This window comes from Eschscholzia californica, unplaced genomic scaffold (genome assembly GCF_041429995.1).
Source record: "Eschscholzia californica isolate CP2 unplaced genomic scaffold, dmEscCali1.0.p SCAF_2, whole genome shotgun sequence".
NCBI lineage: Eukaryota > Viridiplantae > Streptophyta > Magnoliopsida > Ranunculales > Papaveraceae > Eschscholzia > Eschscholzia californica.
Window position 1 is genome coordinate 52027325 of NW_028238309.1, and position 16727 is coordinate 52044051.

Genomic DNA, 16727 nt, shown 5'->3' on the forward strand with positions numbered 1-16727 from the left:
AGGCGACTGACCATTTCTCTCTCCACACGACTAAGGGGTGCAAACGCTTTACTTCACTCGACGACCAGAGAACTAAGGCATGCATACACTTGGTTGTATCGCCTGTTCTCCCAACGACCTTCTTGCTCAAGCAACATATGTAACTCCATAGCTCAAAGTTTGGTTTACAGTTATTATTTACTCTTTACCAAGTTTACTGACTTGATAGTCGGAGCTCCCTTAGGCCGGCACCATCCAGGTGTCCCATAAGATCTCACGATCACGTGTGTTTTGTCTCTTTTGTCACAGATTAAGCCCAAAGACGTCGACGGTGCCCGCAAAGTTATTAACATGTGGAGGTTCGACTTCCGATCAACGACCCGGTCCAGCTAACTTCTTGACCCGTGATTTCTTATCCTCACACATCTTATTAGAGCCGTGCACTTGAGTTGGAAGTGTGCCCAACAAAGGAACGCCTCACATTGGACTTAAAGGTGAAGTTTTTTTTTTTTCAATGTGAGCCTATTTACTCAAACTGAAAAATAAGTTGAATTTCACATAATCTAACAAGGCTCCTTGACAAGTGAGAAAGGTATTCCAAGCTCTTCTGAAATGATAGGAGGTTGGGCGTTTTAATTAAGTTAAGTTGGTAGCTCTATTCGGTGGGTATGGAGAATTGCATATAGCGCATTTGCCTAATGAGATTATTTCACGTGAAACACAAATAGCCCGAACCCGCCTTGCCCGAGTCCTCTAAAGGGAATTGGCGGACTTTGATCATAACGAATGTGAAAATTATTTGCCTTATTAACTCGACTGCCCTAATAACCAAACATTCAATCGGTTGATATCAAAATTTGTCTTCTTGGTATCAGTCAGAATAGTGACTGCTGCTTTGAATCTCGATCTGCTCCTCACGAACCAGGGAGTGAAACCTGCAAAGAACTCAGAAACTTCTTTGACGCTCAAGACAATCAGATTGCCCTTGCAACTAAAATATTGTGTAAACCTTAGAACTTACTCGTTTGATTGAGAGAGTTGTTCTCTCGTTTATCTCGTGCCTCGGAGCCGATCTAGGTTGAGGGTCAAAATCCCACCCTACCCTCTGTATAACAACAACACTTGCTACTAACCAAACGCGGCCATAGCCATTTTGACCAAAGCTCTCTTGACCCCCATAGGAAAACGAAGCCAAACCGGAATGGCAACAGAGGAATCAGCAGTACCACCACCAGAACCGGCATATACTTCTCCGGTAGCCGAAACGGAAACATCGATGGGAACGGAAACTACCGGAGCAACAGAGGAAGGAAGAAATGGGGGATGGCAGGGTTATTACACCGCGGAAGATCTGAAGAGAACTGTAGTCGAAACTACGGACTCTGCAATTCGAAACGCTCGTTCTCTCAAAGAGAACTCCTCAACCCATCTTCGCTTTTTGCAGGTTAATTAATCCCATCTCCTCTCTCTCTCTCTCTCTCTCTCTCTCTCTCTATATGTTTAGGATGTTGATTTTATCACGATGAATGTATACAATATCTTGTTCTTCATTTTCCGATCTGGGTAGCTCTTATATTGCCTAAGGAGGTCTTACAATTTGTGGGTTTTCAGAATACTGTATTACAAGAAATGGGTTGATCCCCAATTCCTTCATAAATCAGTAAAGAAGAATTTTATTGCAAATATGGGTTAGAATTAGTGTTCATCTTCTTTCCCAATTAAAAGCAAAAGAAAGTAATGAGATGTCTGGGTAAAAATTAATATGCTGCAGTTGAGTAGATGTTGATTCGGAGTTGTTTGAATGCCGAATTTGCATTAAGAAAACTATCATTTGTTTAATAATTCTATAAAGTTTATATTTTCTATAGTTTATCCATGGCTCCAACATTAGTTTAAAGAAATCCATGAGTCCAACTTAAAGCAGTTTAAGATTAAGCTGTTTATTTAGAAATATTTCGATTATTTTGGTGGTATCAATGTCTAAAATGTTATAGGTATCAGTAGCAAAAGTTTGCTCGGTTCGAAACTGGCTTTATAGAGAAAACAAGAACATTTTTCATTAGGTTCATTCGGTCGTTCTACATGTTATTAAACAACTTATATTTCTTTTACAGGATCTTGTTCCACAATTGAAATCACAGTATTATTCTTATGAAGATGCTTTCTTCACGAAGTTCAAAGGTGTGTATGTTATTTTCATGAATCAGCCTCGAGGACCTACTCAGGCATATCATAGTTAGTTGGGTTGACACTAAATTGGTGGGTCACATTTTCATGGGGTTATGCCATATTGTCATATAAAAGGGCAATGTATGTGTCAAAAGTTTCTCTTTGTTTACCTTTTCTATCTTTCCGTTTTAGGATTTGGGTCTTTGTTGAATGTTAGGTTCCTCAGATTGGCCTAGTATTTTATGAAATGGTTCATCTGGAAGGAGACCTAAAATTTGACAAAGAAGGGATATGGGTTCGTAAGTAGCATCCTTCATATATTTGAGAATTATATAAATTTTCATTTGAGAAATAAGACCATGTGACCATATGAAAGTAGGGCTCAACTCACCTGAAGTTGTCATAAATTTTTATTGCTTGAATCATTCTAGTTGGAAAACTTTTTACGGGTTCTGAGTTCTGACAAAACCTTAGTCATGCAGATGAATTGATGAGCGCAAAAGAGCATCCAGCTGTGGCTTCTGGTGTAGCTGTTGCAGCAGGTCTCTTACTTCTGCGAGGTGGGTGTACTATGAATTTCCTCTTTCCTTGCCTATTGAGGTTGATCTGTTCAAATCTTCTTCTGTGGTTTCATGTATCATGAACTCATATTTGTTAAGCATGCCTCACTTGACTTTTGGGGTGTCTTTTGTTCTTACTGTTGTGATGTGTGTGCATAATCAATGAATTTTCAGGTTAAACCACTTTTTCAATAAGCCTCCGTTTGGAACATGCCGAGAACCTCCAGTACTTAAAACAATTATTCCATTTACACTAAATTTTTTTTTTCAGAGGAACACATCTGGTAGGCAATTTCAATGCTTATCTTCACGGTTCTTTCACAATGGTGGGGTAAAAAAGAGTTGAATCTGGGGCCTCCATTTGGAGTACTAGCTTCCACCTGTTCTATTTGGTTCTTTTCGTTTTGGAGGTTTAACTAGCCAAGATAGCCATGTAGATTTAGCTTTTAATAGATACTAAACGTTGTTCTACAACAAGGATTTCTTGCATCCAAGGTTTGTCCGTGAAACAGAAGTATAAATAAGCTCATATTCCATGCTTTAAAACCTTTGTACATAGATATTGAAATTTCATTTTAGTTAATTATCAGGCATGTCTTGCACTTTAGGGACTTAAGAGATGGGCTACTTTTGAACTTTGTCCAGCTAGAGTTTTTCTAGCTAAGCAATGGTTTCAACTTTTTATGATCATAATATTTTTGCATGCATATGTTATTGTTGTGTTCCTTGGGTCAAGTGTAATGCCCAACGTGGCTTCTATGTTTGATTATCCTTTTGTTAAATGGTTCAAGTGTATTGTATTATCTTTTGATGTTATAAACATGAAATTCTTATGTATTTTCTTTCACATGGTTAATTTTCCAGTTTCTGGTTATGTCCCTGTCTGCTTAAACTAATATAAGAAGCTAATTATTTGCAGGCCCAAGGAGGTTTTTGTTCCGACAGACATTGGGACGCCTTCAGAGTGAAGAGGTATCCACATAGCTCATCCAACTTTGTGCTTGAAGATACTTAATTGCATACCTTTTTGAATCTATCGTCGTAGTATTCTATAAGACTTCACAAGGGCTAAAGTCACTTTCCTTATATCACCAGTTAGAAAGATAGACGAGTTGCAGAGTTTCTCTTCGCCAATTAGAAAATTGAGTAAAAGAATAAAAGACAGATGATTTCAATGGTCGTAGAAGAAGTCTTCTCGTTCCGGATTTTTCCAACTTGGACCTAAAGCAAATAGGTTAATGTTCCTTGAAGACGTGCTAGATTCATGGCTTCTTGTTAGAAGACATTCTCCTTTGTTAAAAATGTTACCTGTTTCTATTCTAACCATTATAGAGTTTTTAGAAAGGTTTTGGCATCATTATGGTTTCCATTCGACTTATATGCATGAATTCCTGACAGGCACAATATGTCAGAGCAGAGAACAACTTGAAAGAGTTACATCTTTCTGTTGATTTAATGAAGAAGGAGAGCCAGAAACTGCTAGAAAGATCAGCACTTGCTGAAAAGGATATGCAACGTGGCCAGAGTGCGCTCATGTACGATTTTATACCCCTGAATTTGTTAACATCCAAAGTCTATAATCTGTCTGCCTGTGCATCTCTTCTCTCTCTCTCTCTCTCTCTCTCAATATGTATATATATATATATATATATATATAAATGTTGTATAGCTCTATCATCTATGTAAAGCTGATGATAGAAATCCGCAGAAATGCTGGAAGCGACATTCAAAGACTATCTAGATCAGTTTATAAGATTGAAACTCAGGCAGCTGGTATGTTCTTTTTCTTATTGCGTTTAATGTTTAACGTGGGGGCACTGCCGTAAAGTTTTATCTAGTTCAATTTATGAGCCACCTTGTCTAACTCTACAGTGGAATAAATGTCTAGATTTGATGGACGGATTGCGGGAAATCCCAGGCAGAGAGGCATTGAAATTGCGAGCCGAGGCAAGTTTGAGTTAAACCCTAATTGATTACTTCCCCTTTAAGCACAACTTTTGTTTCTCAAGTCAATCGATTGGCTTTCAAACTCTACATATATAACCATTGATAACTTGAGATATATTTATATATATATATGTATATCGTTAACTTCTTTCTCCGTTCTATTTAATCTTTCTAGGTTGCTTCAATGGCATCCCTTGTGAAGCAACAGAGGACTGCTCTGAACAAGAGGATAATGAAGATTTCCGAGTTAGGGGTTGCAATTTAAAGAAGAGAGTAGAACATCAGATTTTGGGTGCACGTGTTGTCGTAGTGGTTGGACTCTTTTCATTCTCCATATATACCCAGACCAGAGATTTGTAATAAAAATAGAGATACTAACTTTGATGGTTGTCCCTTCATCAAAAAAAAAACTTTGATGGTTGTCTTTTTCCCCATCTTTAGAGGGAAGAAACTTTCACATTGCTTGAAAACACAAGGAAATGGGGTTTAACTATTCAACTGCTCAGTAGTGATGTGATCAGGGAATCCTGTGAAACAACTCATAGTGATTTTGTTACACTATTCAAATTAAGTTGATTATATCTTAAGATGTTTATGAAACTGTTATGTTGAACTTGATACCTGACTTAGAGGGTGTTTTGATTTTTGCACGTATGAAATGATTTTCACTTAATAAGTGCGGGTCGGCAATTTTAGGTCGTTTGTTTTTTCACTTAATAAGGGAATATCACTTGTAAGTGGGGTGAAAGTAAGTGCAAAAAAGTAAGCTCTAATTTGGAGCTTATTTTTTTGCACTTACTTTCTAAGTGCTAAAAAAGACATTTCTATCCCTACCGAATATAATAACTACCAATATAATTATAGCTAAACAGAAAATCTTAAACAACTGATAAGTAAAAAATCTTTTTATGACTTTATCAATGACCATTTTCCTTCTTTACTCATCCTTCACTTAAGTTTTTTTCTTAAAATTTTTTCCCATCTCTTCCTTCATTAATCACGGAACCACCCAAACTTCATCATGCAACGTAAGTTCTTTCTCCTTCATAATTTTTAATTACTTGAGGTTAATATTTTCAACATAAAGTATTCATAAATCGTAATTCTCTTGTATCCAAACTCACAAGCATAATGAATTAGTATGAAATGCTAATATGTAAATACTTTAAGGTCAAAATAGACAATTTCTCATTTTTATAACGTTTAGAATTAATATAAAAACAAAATTCAAACTCTTAGAAGTTGATAGAAAACAAACGCTATATCACTTACAAGTGCTAAAAAATCAAACACCCTCTTAGTCGAAATTATCCGATTCAACCCTAATAAAATGTGAAGAAATTATAGAGTTGATCATGTTGTGAAGATCGGTAACCTTAATCTTAGAATATCAGCAAATTTCAAAGCATTAGTAGTGGATGAAGGTTTTTGCAATTAATTAAGTCCATTGTAGTCCCTGTAGGTTTAGCAAAATCAGATAAGGATAACTAAAATCGTATCTATTTGTTTGTATATAGTTCTATTGGATAAGTCAAAAATCTTATAAAACTACAGATATTATCATATTCCAGACCAATTCCTGCCCTCTAATTTAAAAAAAAAAAAAATATATAATAACTGGAAATACATATAATGGTTAATTCCATTTTAGCTCCTTAAAGATGACTAACTGACCAAAATGGTCCCTCAAAGATGACCAACTTCTAAGATGGTCATGGTTTCCATTTTCTGCTAGTCAACTTTGACAGTTGATTTTCCGTTTCCTATTTACCCTTCATTTCCTATTAATTCTCTATTTTACTCTTCTTTGCAATATTAGTTTTCGTATCTTATCTTTCTTTTTTGGTAAAAAATGGTTGTTGATAGACGACTGACTGCGCACCCATAGACAAGTCTTTGTCAGGAAAAAAATAATTTTTCGTTCTCTTGTTTGATCGGTAGGAGACCACTAGCCGCTAGGGGTGGGAAAAAGATCCGGAAGACCGCTATCCGACCCGTTCGACCGAGATAAAAAGTGTCCATGGACACCCGATGGTCATAACGGTCAGTGTCCGACCGGCCCGAAAGAATTGGCGGACGGTCACGGTCAAAATTTTATGTCGAAGGACCAACCGCTAACCGACCGATACGAGTGACCGAATAGGTTGACCGACTAAACTGTCCTCATTTTTAGAAGTTGACCGTTGAATTTTATAGACATACGAATATATGATGATCGTTGGCTATAGTCATATAGTCCTCTGGAAGACCAAACATTAGTGCATGGCTTAATTATATCTTGTCAAATGATGATCGACTGTTTTTTTTCTTTTTTATATTTACTTTTGATTTCTTGGCTAAACATCTTCATTTGTAAGTAATTTTGTTTGTAGTAATACAAATAAAGTTCTGAATCAAGTACATTTATTGGAAAGTCCGGACCGAGGCCGTCCGATGTCCGACTGGACCGGTAAAATAAACGGTCTTGGACGGTCAATGGACAAAGAATTCTTGAGAGTGACCGTCCGAGTCCGCCCGAGTAAATAGGTGGTCACCAACAGTTTATGTCCGAGTCGACCGGTTCGATGAAGTTAGAGTCCGGTACCGACCGGTCCGGACCGATTCCCACCCCTACTAGCCGCCCACCAACTTCATCAATTTTTTTTTTCTTATTTGTCACTTTTTTCTTCCTCTTCACTGCTTGTGTTTAAAGAATAGAGAAAAATATATATTTTTTCTTTAAGGGGGTGCCCGATCGGTTGTCTGCCAACAACCCCTTTTCCAAGATACGCATGTAGAAATTAAGCTTAAAAAAAGGGTAAAAGGGAAGGGAAAACATCCACGTTTAAAGTTATCTAAGGAAAAATTGAAAAAGAAGACCATTTTGTAACTTGCTGATATTTAGGAGCCAAATTTTATTATTTGGTCATGTTTAGGGGGCAAAATGAAATTAGCCCTTCCTACGAATATTTGAAAAGATTCCCAATAGTTATTCAACGTTGCAAAAGACCGTTGTTACCCTCTACAAGATTAAACCTTCTCTTCCGTAGTTTTAGTCAACAGGGTTAAAATAGTCATTTTGTGATTCCCTAAATCAAATGTTTTAAATTGGCCATCAACCTCCCGCCAAAACGAAATATTTCGCGGTTCATTTCAATTTCGATTTTTCACTTAACGCCGAAATTTTTTAACAAAGCGAAAAGCAGTCCAAATAGTTCGAAAACTAGATCTCGTTAACTCCTGAGTCTCTCTCTCTCTCTCTACTTCCTCTCTCTCTCTCTCTACCTTCTATCTCTAATCTCTACCACCGGAGGCAGATGCTTCTCTTTTGGTGACGCAGATCCTTAATCGCTATTGAAGGAACAGGAAGAAGAAGAAGAAGAAGAAGAAGAAGAAGAAGAAGGGGGACTCAATAATAGTTGAATTAATCCCGCCGGCGTCAGGTACTCTTTCAGTGTTCTTCCAATTTCAACATCTATTGTTTGGATTACTGTTAGCTATAGAAATTGGAGATCTGGGTTTTACGATTTTTCATCTACAGAATAAAGGGTTCTCAAAAAAATGCAATCTTTTTTAGGACAAATCTTTGAATTAGGTGTATAAAATGTTTTCTAGGTTAACCCTAAAAACTGTTCCGCCTTTCCCCCAAATTTAGTGTTGTTAATTAGTTCAGAAATCATGGTTAGAGAACAAAAGGTTGAATCTTTCTATTCTCAATTACGTGAAGCAACTTCTTCTTCACCTAATAATCCTTTATTAATTTTTCCTTCAACATCTGATGTCGATTCTCTCTGTGCCCTAAAAATAATATTTCATGTTCTTGAATCTGATTCAATCCGATATGCTTGTTACCCAGTTTCATCATTTAGAGAGATTCACAAATATGCAGGTTCTTCTCTTTCTTCCCCTGATAAACCCATTTCAATTCTTTTAATAAATTGGGGATGTCATCGAGATCTTCGTCAACTTTTATCATTAGGTCCTTTAGCTAGGGTTTTTGTTGTTGATTCACACCGTCCTATCCACCTTCACAATCTTAATGATGAAAATAAGAATGTTGTAGTTCTTTACACTAGAGATGATGAACTACAAGCTGATTTAGCCTACGATTTCGATATTTCTGCACTTGCAAATGCTTCAGATCTGAATAGTGATGATGAAGGGAGTGATGAGAATTCTGATAGTGATGATGATAGTGAGAGTGATGAAGAAGATAGTCAGGGAGGCAGCAGGAAACGGAGAAAAGTTTCCGATGAATCGGATCTTGACCCAGTTCAGCTTTTCAAGAAATTGAAGAAGGAATATTACCATTTGGGTACCTTTCATGGAAAACCTTCAGGGTGTTTAATGTTTGAGTTATCTAATTCTCTTCGAAAAAATACAAATGAATTACTTTGGTTAGCTTGTGTCTCACTAACTGATCAGTTTGTCCATGATAGACTAACTAATGAGAGATACCAAGCTGGAGTGATGGAGCTTGAACAACATATTAATAGTTCGGGTAATTTGGAAGCGATAACTTCGGTGACCCTAAAAGATGGAACAAAAATTAGGGCACCAGATGCTGCTAGAATTGCATATGAAGATGAACCAAGATTGATGCTATTAAGGGAATGGAATTTGTTCGATTCGATGCTTTGTTCATCTTATATTGCACCCAAACTGAAAACATGGAGCGATAATGGACTAAAGAAACTAAAGCTTCTTTTAGCCCGTATGGGTTTTGCTCTTGTCGATTGTCAGCAGAAGTATCAGTACATGAATCATGAAGTAAAGCGAAAGATGAAAGAAGAGTTTGAACGTTTCTTGCCAGAGTATGGACTTACTGAATTCTATTACCGTAGCTTCTTACGGTTACATGGTTATAGGTCGAAGGTATCTGCTGCCGATGTAGTCTATGGTGTCACAGCATTGCTCGAATCCTTTATACAATCAGATGGGTCTTGTGCTTCTGAGCAGTTTGGGGTGGCTTATGATGCTTTATCTTTGAGCAATCTTAGTACATTAAGAAACGGGATGCAAAATGCAATTAAGGTACAACGAGCAATCCTTCGACAGGGAAGTACAGCTATAACAAAGAGTGGCTCGATAAGAAGTGGGCGAAAATTCAGATGGGTGAAGCTTGATGATGCAGCTGATACAAAGTTATTAGGATATCCTCAAGCATTAACCAAGTTTTGTTATTTCTTGATGGATGCTTTAAGAGAGAAAGGTGCAAAAATGAAGCCTTTGATTTGTGCTTGTTTAGCACAAGAGACCGACAAGGTTCTGATTGTCGGTGTTTGTGGAAAACCACGACTTGGAGCAGTTCAAGGGAATGCATTTGGGGTTGCGTTTAGAGCTGCAGCTGAGGAGATTGGAGCAGATTTCTTCCATGAGTTGTTCGAATCTTCATGGATAGTTTTAAATTCTGCTTCTGTTAATTCGTTTATGGTTAGAATAACTGAGAAACTTTGATACTAGGGTTTGTTTGAGTCTGTAAAATGTTGCAGATTAATTGTTTCAAATTCATATGAAGTGAACTTTTTTCCTCTGATGTATTATTACTATACGTCGAGATATTCATTTTTCTGTAGTGGGTTTCTCCATTTACACTGAGTCTTGTCTGATTACTAACAGACCCATGGCTGACCCTTGAAGTATAAGCAATCGAGTTGAATTGGTTGTGTAGATTCTCATCCATAATGTAAAGTAGCTCGATATAGCCCACATTTGGACTTCATTTTACAAGTCAATCGTGCACAATACTGCATTATGTTTTCTAATTGCATGTCATCTGTGCTTGTAATACTATTTGTGGTTTTTAGTGAAAATTTGTAGCATATAGAGGACTTTTAGTTCATAGGTAGGTTAATTAGTACCTGGAGAGGATATCATATACTAGTTCAAATGAGATTTTCCATCCCTAGTTATATGAGGACTTTCTTTTTGGAAATTAGGGAGGGTACTGTATTGGCGAAGAAACAAGAGGACTTAGGTGTATCGGTTTGGACTTATAGTGTGTCTACAAGTAGTAACCCTGTGCTTTTTCTATCCCATACTCAAAAAAGAAGAAAAAAAAAATCAAATTTGATATATTTTGGGAAACTTGGGGAAAAAAAAGAAATTTTGGAAAAATTTAAATGCTCTAAGGTAGCCCTGTGCCCAAAATTGAGGGATGTGCCAGTAAATTGAGGGGAAGTAGCCGTGCCCATATTTGTAATGCAGAGCAATGGGGCATTACACCAGTATGAAAATAACACAAAACCAATTCGAAAATGGTCGTGTTTACCACGCGGGAAAATGACTTGGAAGAACGACCTTTCATTCTTGTTATATGTTACTTTACTATTTGGTTTGGTCAGAAATAAGATTAGTAGAGATTGAGTTTATCCAGTATTTAATCTATGATTCTACTCTCATAGGCCAAATATGGTTTAAGTGTTTTTGACAAAAATTACAAATCCAAAGAGGTAAGCTCAATCACCAATTTACTCTAGAGGATAAACTCAATTACTAATTAGTGTTTGGGAGTGAGGTAAGATAACCCTTCTTATTCTTCATTTTCTTCCTTTTTGTTATTGGGATGGATTTAGAAAAAGAATTGCATGTGCCTTTAAGGTACCTATAACTATGTGATCTTGCTGATGGTGTCTATAAAATTAACCAGATCAGGGTGCCATATAGTTTTGGTGTCCCTTCTGCAATACCCAACCTAGAAAGGTTAGATTCTATAATATTTGAAGCTCAACTCTCCTAAACTCCACCTCTCACAGATATTGGAGATGGAGTAAAGAAAATATTACTTGCTCTTGGTAATTGTTTAAGAGATAAGAAGATATTGGAGATGGAGTAAAAGAAACATGTTTAAGAGATAAGAAGAGATTTAGAAAGTGGAGCTAGGGAGAGTAAAAGAATTCACACTAAGGAAAGCAAGAAGTTTTAGGAAATGATTTTTTTTGTAAATGTACAAGACTTTCACCCTATATTCACTTACTTGCTCTTGGTAATTGTCAAACTAAAGTACAAAACATGGTATATACCCCATCAAATTTCTCTACTAACGATCACATCATATGCTTTGCATGGGTAAGGTCGAATATCTTACTATCACCTCACCACATATCTTTCTTTTAGGACATCACCGAATAAGCACCTCATGTTTGTCGTGTTACTTACTTCATAAAAGACTAACTCTTTTTATGATCTTACATTCTGATGTTTAGGGTCCATCTAAGTTTCCTATTTTGAGTGGGTCACGGTGGTTTGTTACATCTATTGATGATTGTACCAGGATGATTTGGGCGTGTTTGATGGAATCTAAAAGTGAGGTAAAATTATTGTTTCATAAGGTTCATAAATTGCTTAGTGCTCAATAGCAGTGGTTAGCTGCCCACTCATGGTGCGCTCCCAATTAAGAGAGAGTCGCCTCAGAGGAGTCTATAGTGGGTTAGATAGTACCGTCCCATTTCGGCACTAGCTAATGCACTAGCATCTCCTCGAGAAAACGTCTTACTAGCCGGTAAGTCACCTTCCCACTAAGGGACTCTAGAATCATTAAAGAGTTTATCTCATGATACTATGTACCTTAAGTACCTAATACATTTTATATCACCGAGTTCGATTAATAGAACCGTCCACAATACCCATGGTAGGACATAAACCTTATTCTATCTTGAGAAGTAAATGTATGCGATCTACTGCAGGATATTTTACCTTTGTTGGTGGAAATCTCGTTACATGGAGAAGTAAAAAATAGAATTTTGTTGCATGTTCAAGTGCAAAGTCTGAGTTTAGAGATATGACATGTGACATATGTGAAGCGTTACGGTTAAGACTCCTCTCGGATGATTTAGGATATCCTCCTGAAAGACCAATTCAATTATATTATGACAATAAAATAGCATGTGATATTTCTCACATTCCAATCCAATATGAGTGTACAAAGCATGTTGAAGTAAATCGATGTTTTATCAAAGAAAAGTTAAATGACAACATTGTGGAGTTACCAAAGATCCGACCTGAAGATCAATTGACTGATGTTACAAAAGCATTTGCAAATTGCATATTTTTGAAATTGGTGGACAAGTTGCGCGATATATGTGCACCAACTTGAGAGGGAGTGTTGAAAGATATATTGAGATATTAGAAAGTAGAAAAAATATTAGAAACTATTAGGTATTATTAACTAAGGTGTCGTTTGACAACACTAAAATAAGTTACTTTTTTACTTATTTAAGTAGAAAAGTAAAAAAATTAGTTTGGTAACGCAAAAATTACTGACTTCACTTAAGTCAAATTTTGACTTCCTTTTGAAGTTAAAATTTTTAGCTTTTGACTTTAAAGTAAAGTAACTTATGTTCAACAAATGCACGAATTTTACTTGACGAAATTCTTTTCTTCGTCTATTTTCTCTCCACCACCACAACTAAACCTCAACCATACCATTGTACCCCCACCACCACAACAACCATTGCACTTCTCCCAACACCATACCTCAACCACCACCACCACCACCTTAACCACCACCTTCGTACCTCCACCACCACTACCATACACCTCCACCACACCTCAACTCACCTCGTACTTCCACCACCATCGTACCTTCACCACCACCACTATACATCCATCACTACCACCCACATATCTTATTCATTATCACCACCATTATATCACCACAGTACCTTTACCACCATACCTCCATCATTACCACCTACGTATCTTATCCACCACCTCTATCATCACCACCATACCACCACCACCATACCTCTGTCACTATCACTTACATACTTTATCCACCACCACCACCACCATACCTCCACCACCACCACCACCACATCACCATCACCACCACCGTAATTCCACCATCATCACCGTCATCATACCTCCAACACCACCATACCTCCACCACCACTGTACTTTCACCATCACTACCACCGTACTTCCACCATCACCACCGTAATTCCACCATCATCACCGTCATCATACCTCCACCACCACTGCCACCATCATACCTCTAGTACCACCACCATCATACCTCAAGCACCACCAAACCCCCATAACTATACCTTCAAGGCACCGCCACCCACTAATATCACCACCACTTCGTATACAAGAATAATTATGGAAATCATAAATAAATTCACTTAAAATAAAGTATCTCTATGAGTAAAAGAAAAATAAAATTATCTAAAGTAAATTGGATAACCAAACTAACTTTTTGATTTTTTTACTTATAAGTAATATTTTTGCCAAATATACTTTTAAAATTTATTTATTTTTTTAAAGCAAAAGAACTTCTACTACAAGCAAAAATACTTATACTTTTGGTTGCCAAACAACACCTAAATTAGAAACCAATAGTATTCCAACTATATAAATGATATTGTATTTCTTTTGAAAATTATTAAAGAATAAAATAATTTCTTTCATCATCTTAAACTAAAAATACGCTCAAATTTAAGCCAATCTTAATAAACCAAGCCTTTATTCCCAGAAACTATTTGAGATGCTGCAAAGCTGGGGCCAAAAAATTTAAGAGTATACTGTTCAACATTGAAATCCTCACATATCATTTGTGATGTTTTGTTCATATACCAATGTGACATATTACTCTCTTTTACATAATATGTTATTATAATATATACACATAAATAATGTATAATAATAATTATACACAAAAATATTATGTAGTTTTGTTCATTGTTGAGTGGACAGGATTTTGTACAAGCTTGGAACTAATGTCTTGGTAAATCACACACTTGAGAACTGTTGAGTAGTTAGCCTTTTCTAGTGTATTGCCTGCCTTAGAGGTCATTGACCTGGTACAATAACAATCTCTTTAAATAATGTAACTGAGCAGCCCCTACAAATAAAATACATCCTGACACATATATTTGTACTACCCATATATTAGTTGCTTAAAAGCAAAGATTTTATTTGAAGTTCTGTCCATCTATACTATAATATATCTAGATACTTAAAAACATATGTCATATGTGATGTCTCAATTGTTAGTATTATAATAGGAGAGAACAAAAATACCCAAAGATCTTCTATATAATTCTCTTGACCTAACTTTTAGTATATCTTGTACCTCTGCTTCTAACTTATTTATATCCAACGTCTATAGACGCCTCCCAAAATTGCTTTTTGCACCTCCGTCACTTGACTCCCCCGTACGGGTGCCTATGAGCGCACTATTTAAATATCCCGACTCTCACAAGAGACAGTTGAATGGGGGTTAGTCATGAGCCAAGCCGCAAGTCGATCTGCCTATAGGTCTGTCATGTGAGAGGGTCCCGCCTGTACACATAACGATCCCAAAACTATTACGTAAGAAGTAACAAATGGAAATCTAACTTAAACACCGACGAGTACATTAAATTATATGAATGATTAATACGCGATTAATGCAAGCGGACACGCATACGTAGCCGCCGAGTACAGTAGATCATGGTGCCATATGCAATAACTATATCAAAGACAAAAAACATAAGTTTATCAAAGAAAAAACGGATGGAAATGTAATTACATCAAGTACTTTAGTGATCAGAGTCTACATAGACCTAAGGATCTTGTCATCGACATTGATGTCTTTGTAAGTTTTCTAACCTTACTCCATTTAATTAGACGTCCTGGTCACTTCAATGCTAAACCGTTACCCTCCCACCTCACTCCCTTGTCTACCGTATTAGAATAAGACAAAAAGGTATTTTTCATTTTCACTCCTTGCAAGTGTGTGAACTTTTAAAAACATCCCTAATTTTATCTGTCACATAGGCATGATGGTGTACAAGGGAGTAAGGTGGGAGGGAACTTTATCATTTTTCTAAAGATAAGGTTAAGGGGTAATCTTCTTTGCAGTTATTTTGAGAAAGGGTGATGGTTTATTAATATGTGAAACTTTCACTTCTCTAGATTTTGGGTGAGGGAGGTCAAAGACCCCTTGTTAAGAGCATCTCCCCTGAGATACTAAAGGACTTTAAAACTTTGAGTTGTAAGTGCTAATTAACATTCTGATGGAGACCATCAAGATGGGCCTCACGGTCGAACTAGTTAGAGGGCCTCATGACCGAGTCCATTAGGGTTAGAGTTTAGGAGTTTCCGTGTTTTAATATTTCCTACTAAGTCTAGGTTTAGAAGTTTCTATATTTGAGTATCTTTGATATTTAGGAATCCTAATTTGAGTCTATCTAGAAGTTTCTAAGTTCCTATAAAAGGAAGTCAGGTCTGTCCTTGTTATTCAGATCAGAGAATATTATGAATCAAGTTTATTGTTAATCAAGTTTATCGTTTTGTTCTTTACTTTATCAGTTTATTTACGTATTTTATCAGTTTATTTACGTATTTTATCATTGTTATAATGGTGAATTCCATTACTTTTACGCTTCCGCAACAATCTACATCACATTCTCTTTGGGAAGTGTTAAAATAGAGACATTTCAATTTTTTTTGTTTCTAATGGAGATAGTTAAATAATTTTATTTTATTTAATATATATATATATATATATATATATATATATATTTATATGTATTACTCTTAATTCAATAGGAAAAAATAGTTACAACTAAAATTTCTATTGGTATAAATTTTAGATTCAAGAAATGACACTCTACTTTTAGTGTGCCTATGTGAAGAGTTTCTATAATAAATGTCACTCCTCTACAATCACGAAGTGTCATACACCACCAGTCCACCACCGTCATACTTCCACCATCACCACCATGTTACCCCTTTCATTACTACCCTCGTAGCCATTACCGCCAAAACATAGTAACCACCACGTCTAAACTACAACCACACTTCCGTCACCATACTTCCAAGGTTCACAAACTAACTTCTTGACTTTTCTAATAAAATATATTTTTGATGATGTTTTTTTATTTTATTAAGAAAGAATGTTTGTGCTACAAACAAAAGAACTTCTACTTTTGTTTGCAACACGACACTAGATATCATTAGCGCTAATTATTTGTAAGGGTTGGATGCAAAAGTCTATTTTGGAATTAATCCTATTTTTTATATTTTATTCTTCTTTTTTTTTTTTGTCATTTGTAGGTCTAAACCAAGTAAAACTACTAAACTGTCAATTCTATTGATGGGAGTGGT

General features: G+C 36.3%; 2 protein-coding genes across 2 annotated transcripts; both read left to right on the plus strand.

Annotated features, from left to right (window-relative positions):
• The first annotated feature begins 982 nt into the window (after positions 1–982).
• Positions 983–5255, plus strand: LOC147558867 (chromosome-associated kinesin). The gene is made up of 8 exons (XM_086660591.1): positions 983–1423; positions 2094–2160; positions 2631–2708; positions 3628–3680; positions 4107–4243; positions 4417–4481; positions 4597–4655; positions 4831–5255. The coding sequence occupies exons 1-8, from the start codon at positions 1181–1183 to the stop codon at positions 4918–4920; spliced, it is 792 nt and encodes a 263-aa protein (XP_086516717.1). The 5' UTR covers positions 983–1180; the 3' UTR covers positions 4921–5255.
• A 2518-nt stretch (positions 5256–7773) lies between these two features.
• On the plus strand, positions 7774–10170 carry CDC45 (cell division cycle 45). The gene has a single exon (XM_086660592.1). It carries the CDS (start codon positions 8313–8315, stop codon positions 10089–10091), a length of 1779 nt encoding a protein of 592 aa, XP_086516718.1. The 5' UTR covers positions 7774–8312; the 3' UTR covers positions 10092–10170.
• Positions 10171–16727: the final 6557 nt, after the last annotated feature.

Bases quoted from the DNA above. Each gene is read 5' to 3' on its own strand.
- LOC147558867 (XM_086660591.1), top strand. From the start codon at position 1,181: ATGGCAACAGAGGAATCAGCAGTACCACCACCAGAACCGGCATATACT. The intron at 1,424-2,093 runs GTTAATTAATCC...TTTCTTTTACAG, and splicing joins CCCATCTTCGCTTTTTGCAG to GATCTTGTTCCACAATTGAA. The intron at 2,709-3,627 runs GTGGGTGTACTA...AATTATTTGCAG, and splicing joins AGGTCTCTTACTTCTGCGAG to GCCCAAGGAGGTTTTTGTTC.
- CDC45 (XM_086660592.1), top strand. From the start codon at position 8,313: ATGGTTAGAGAACAAAAGGTTGAATCTTTCTATTCTCAATTACGTGAA.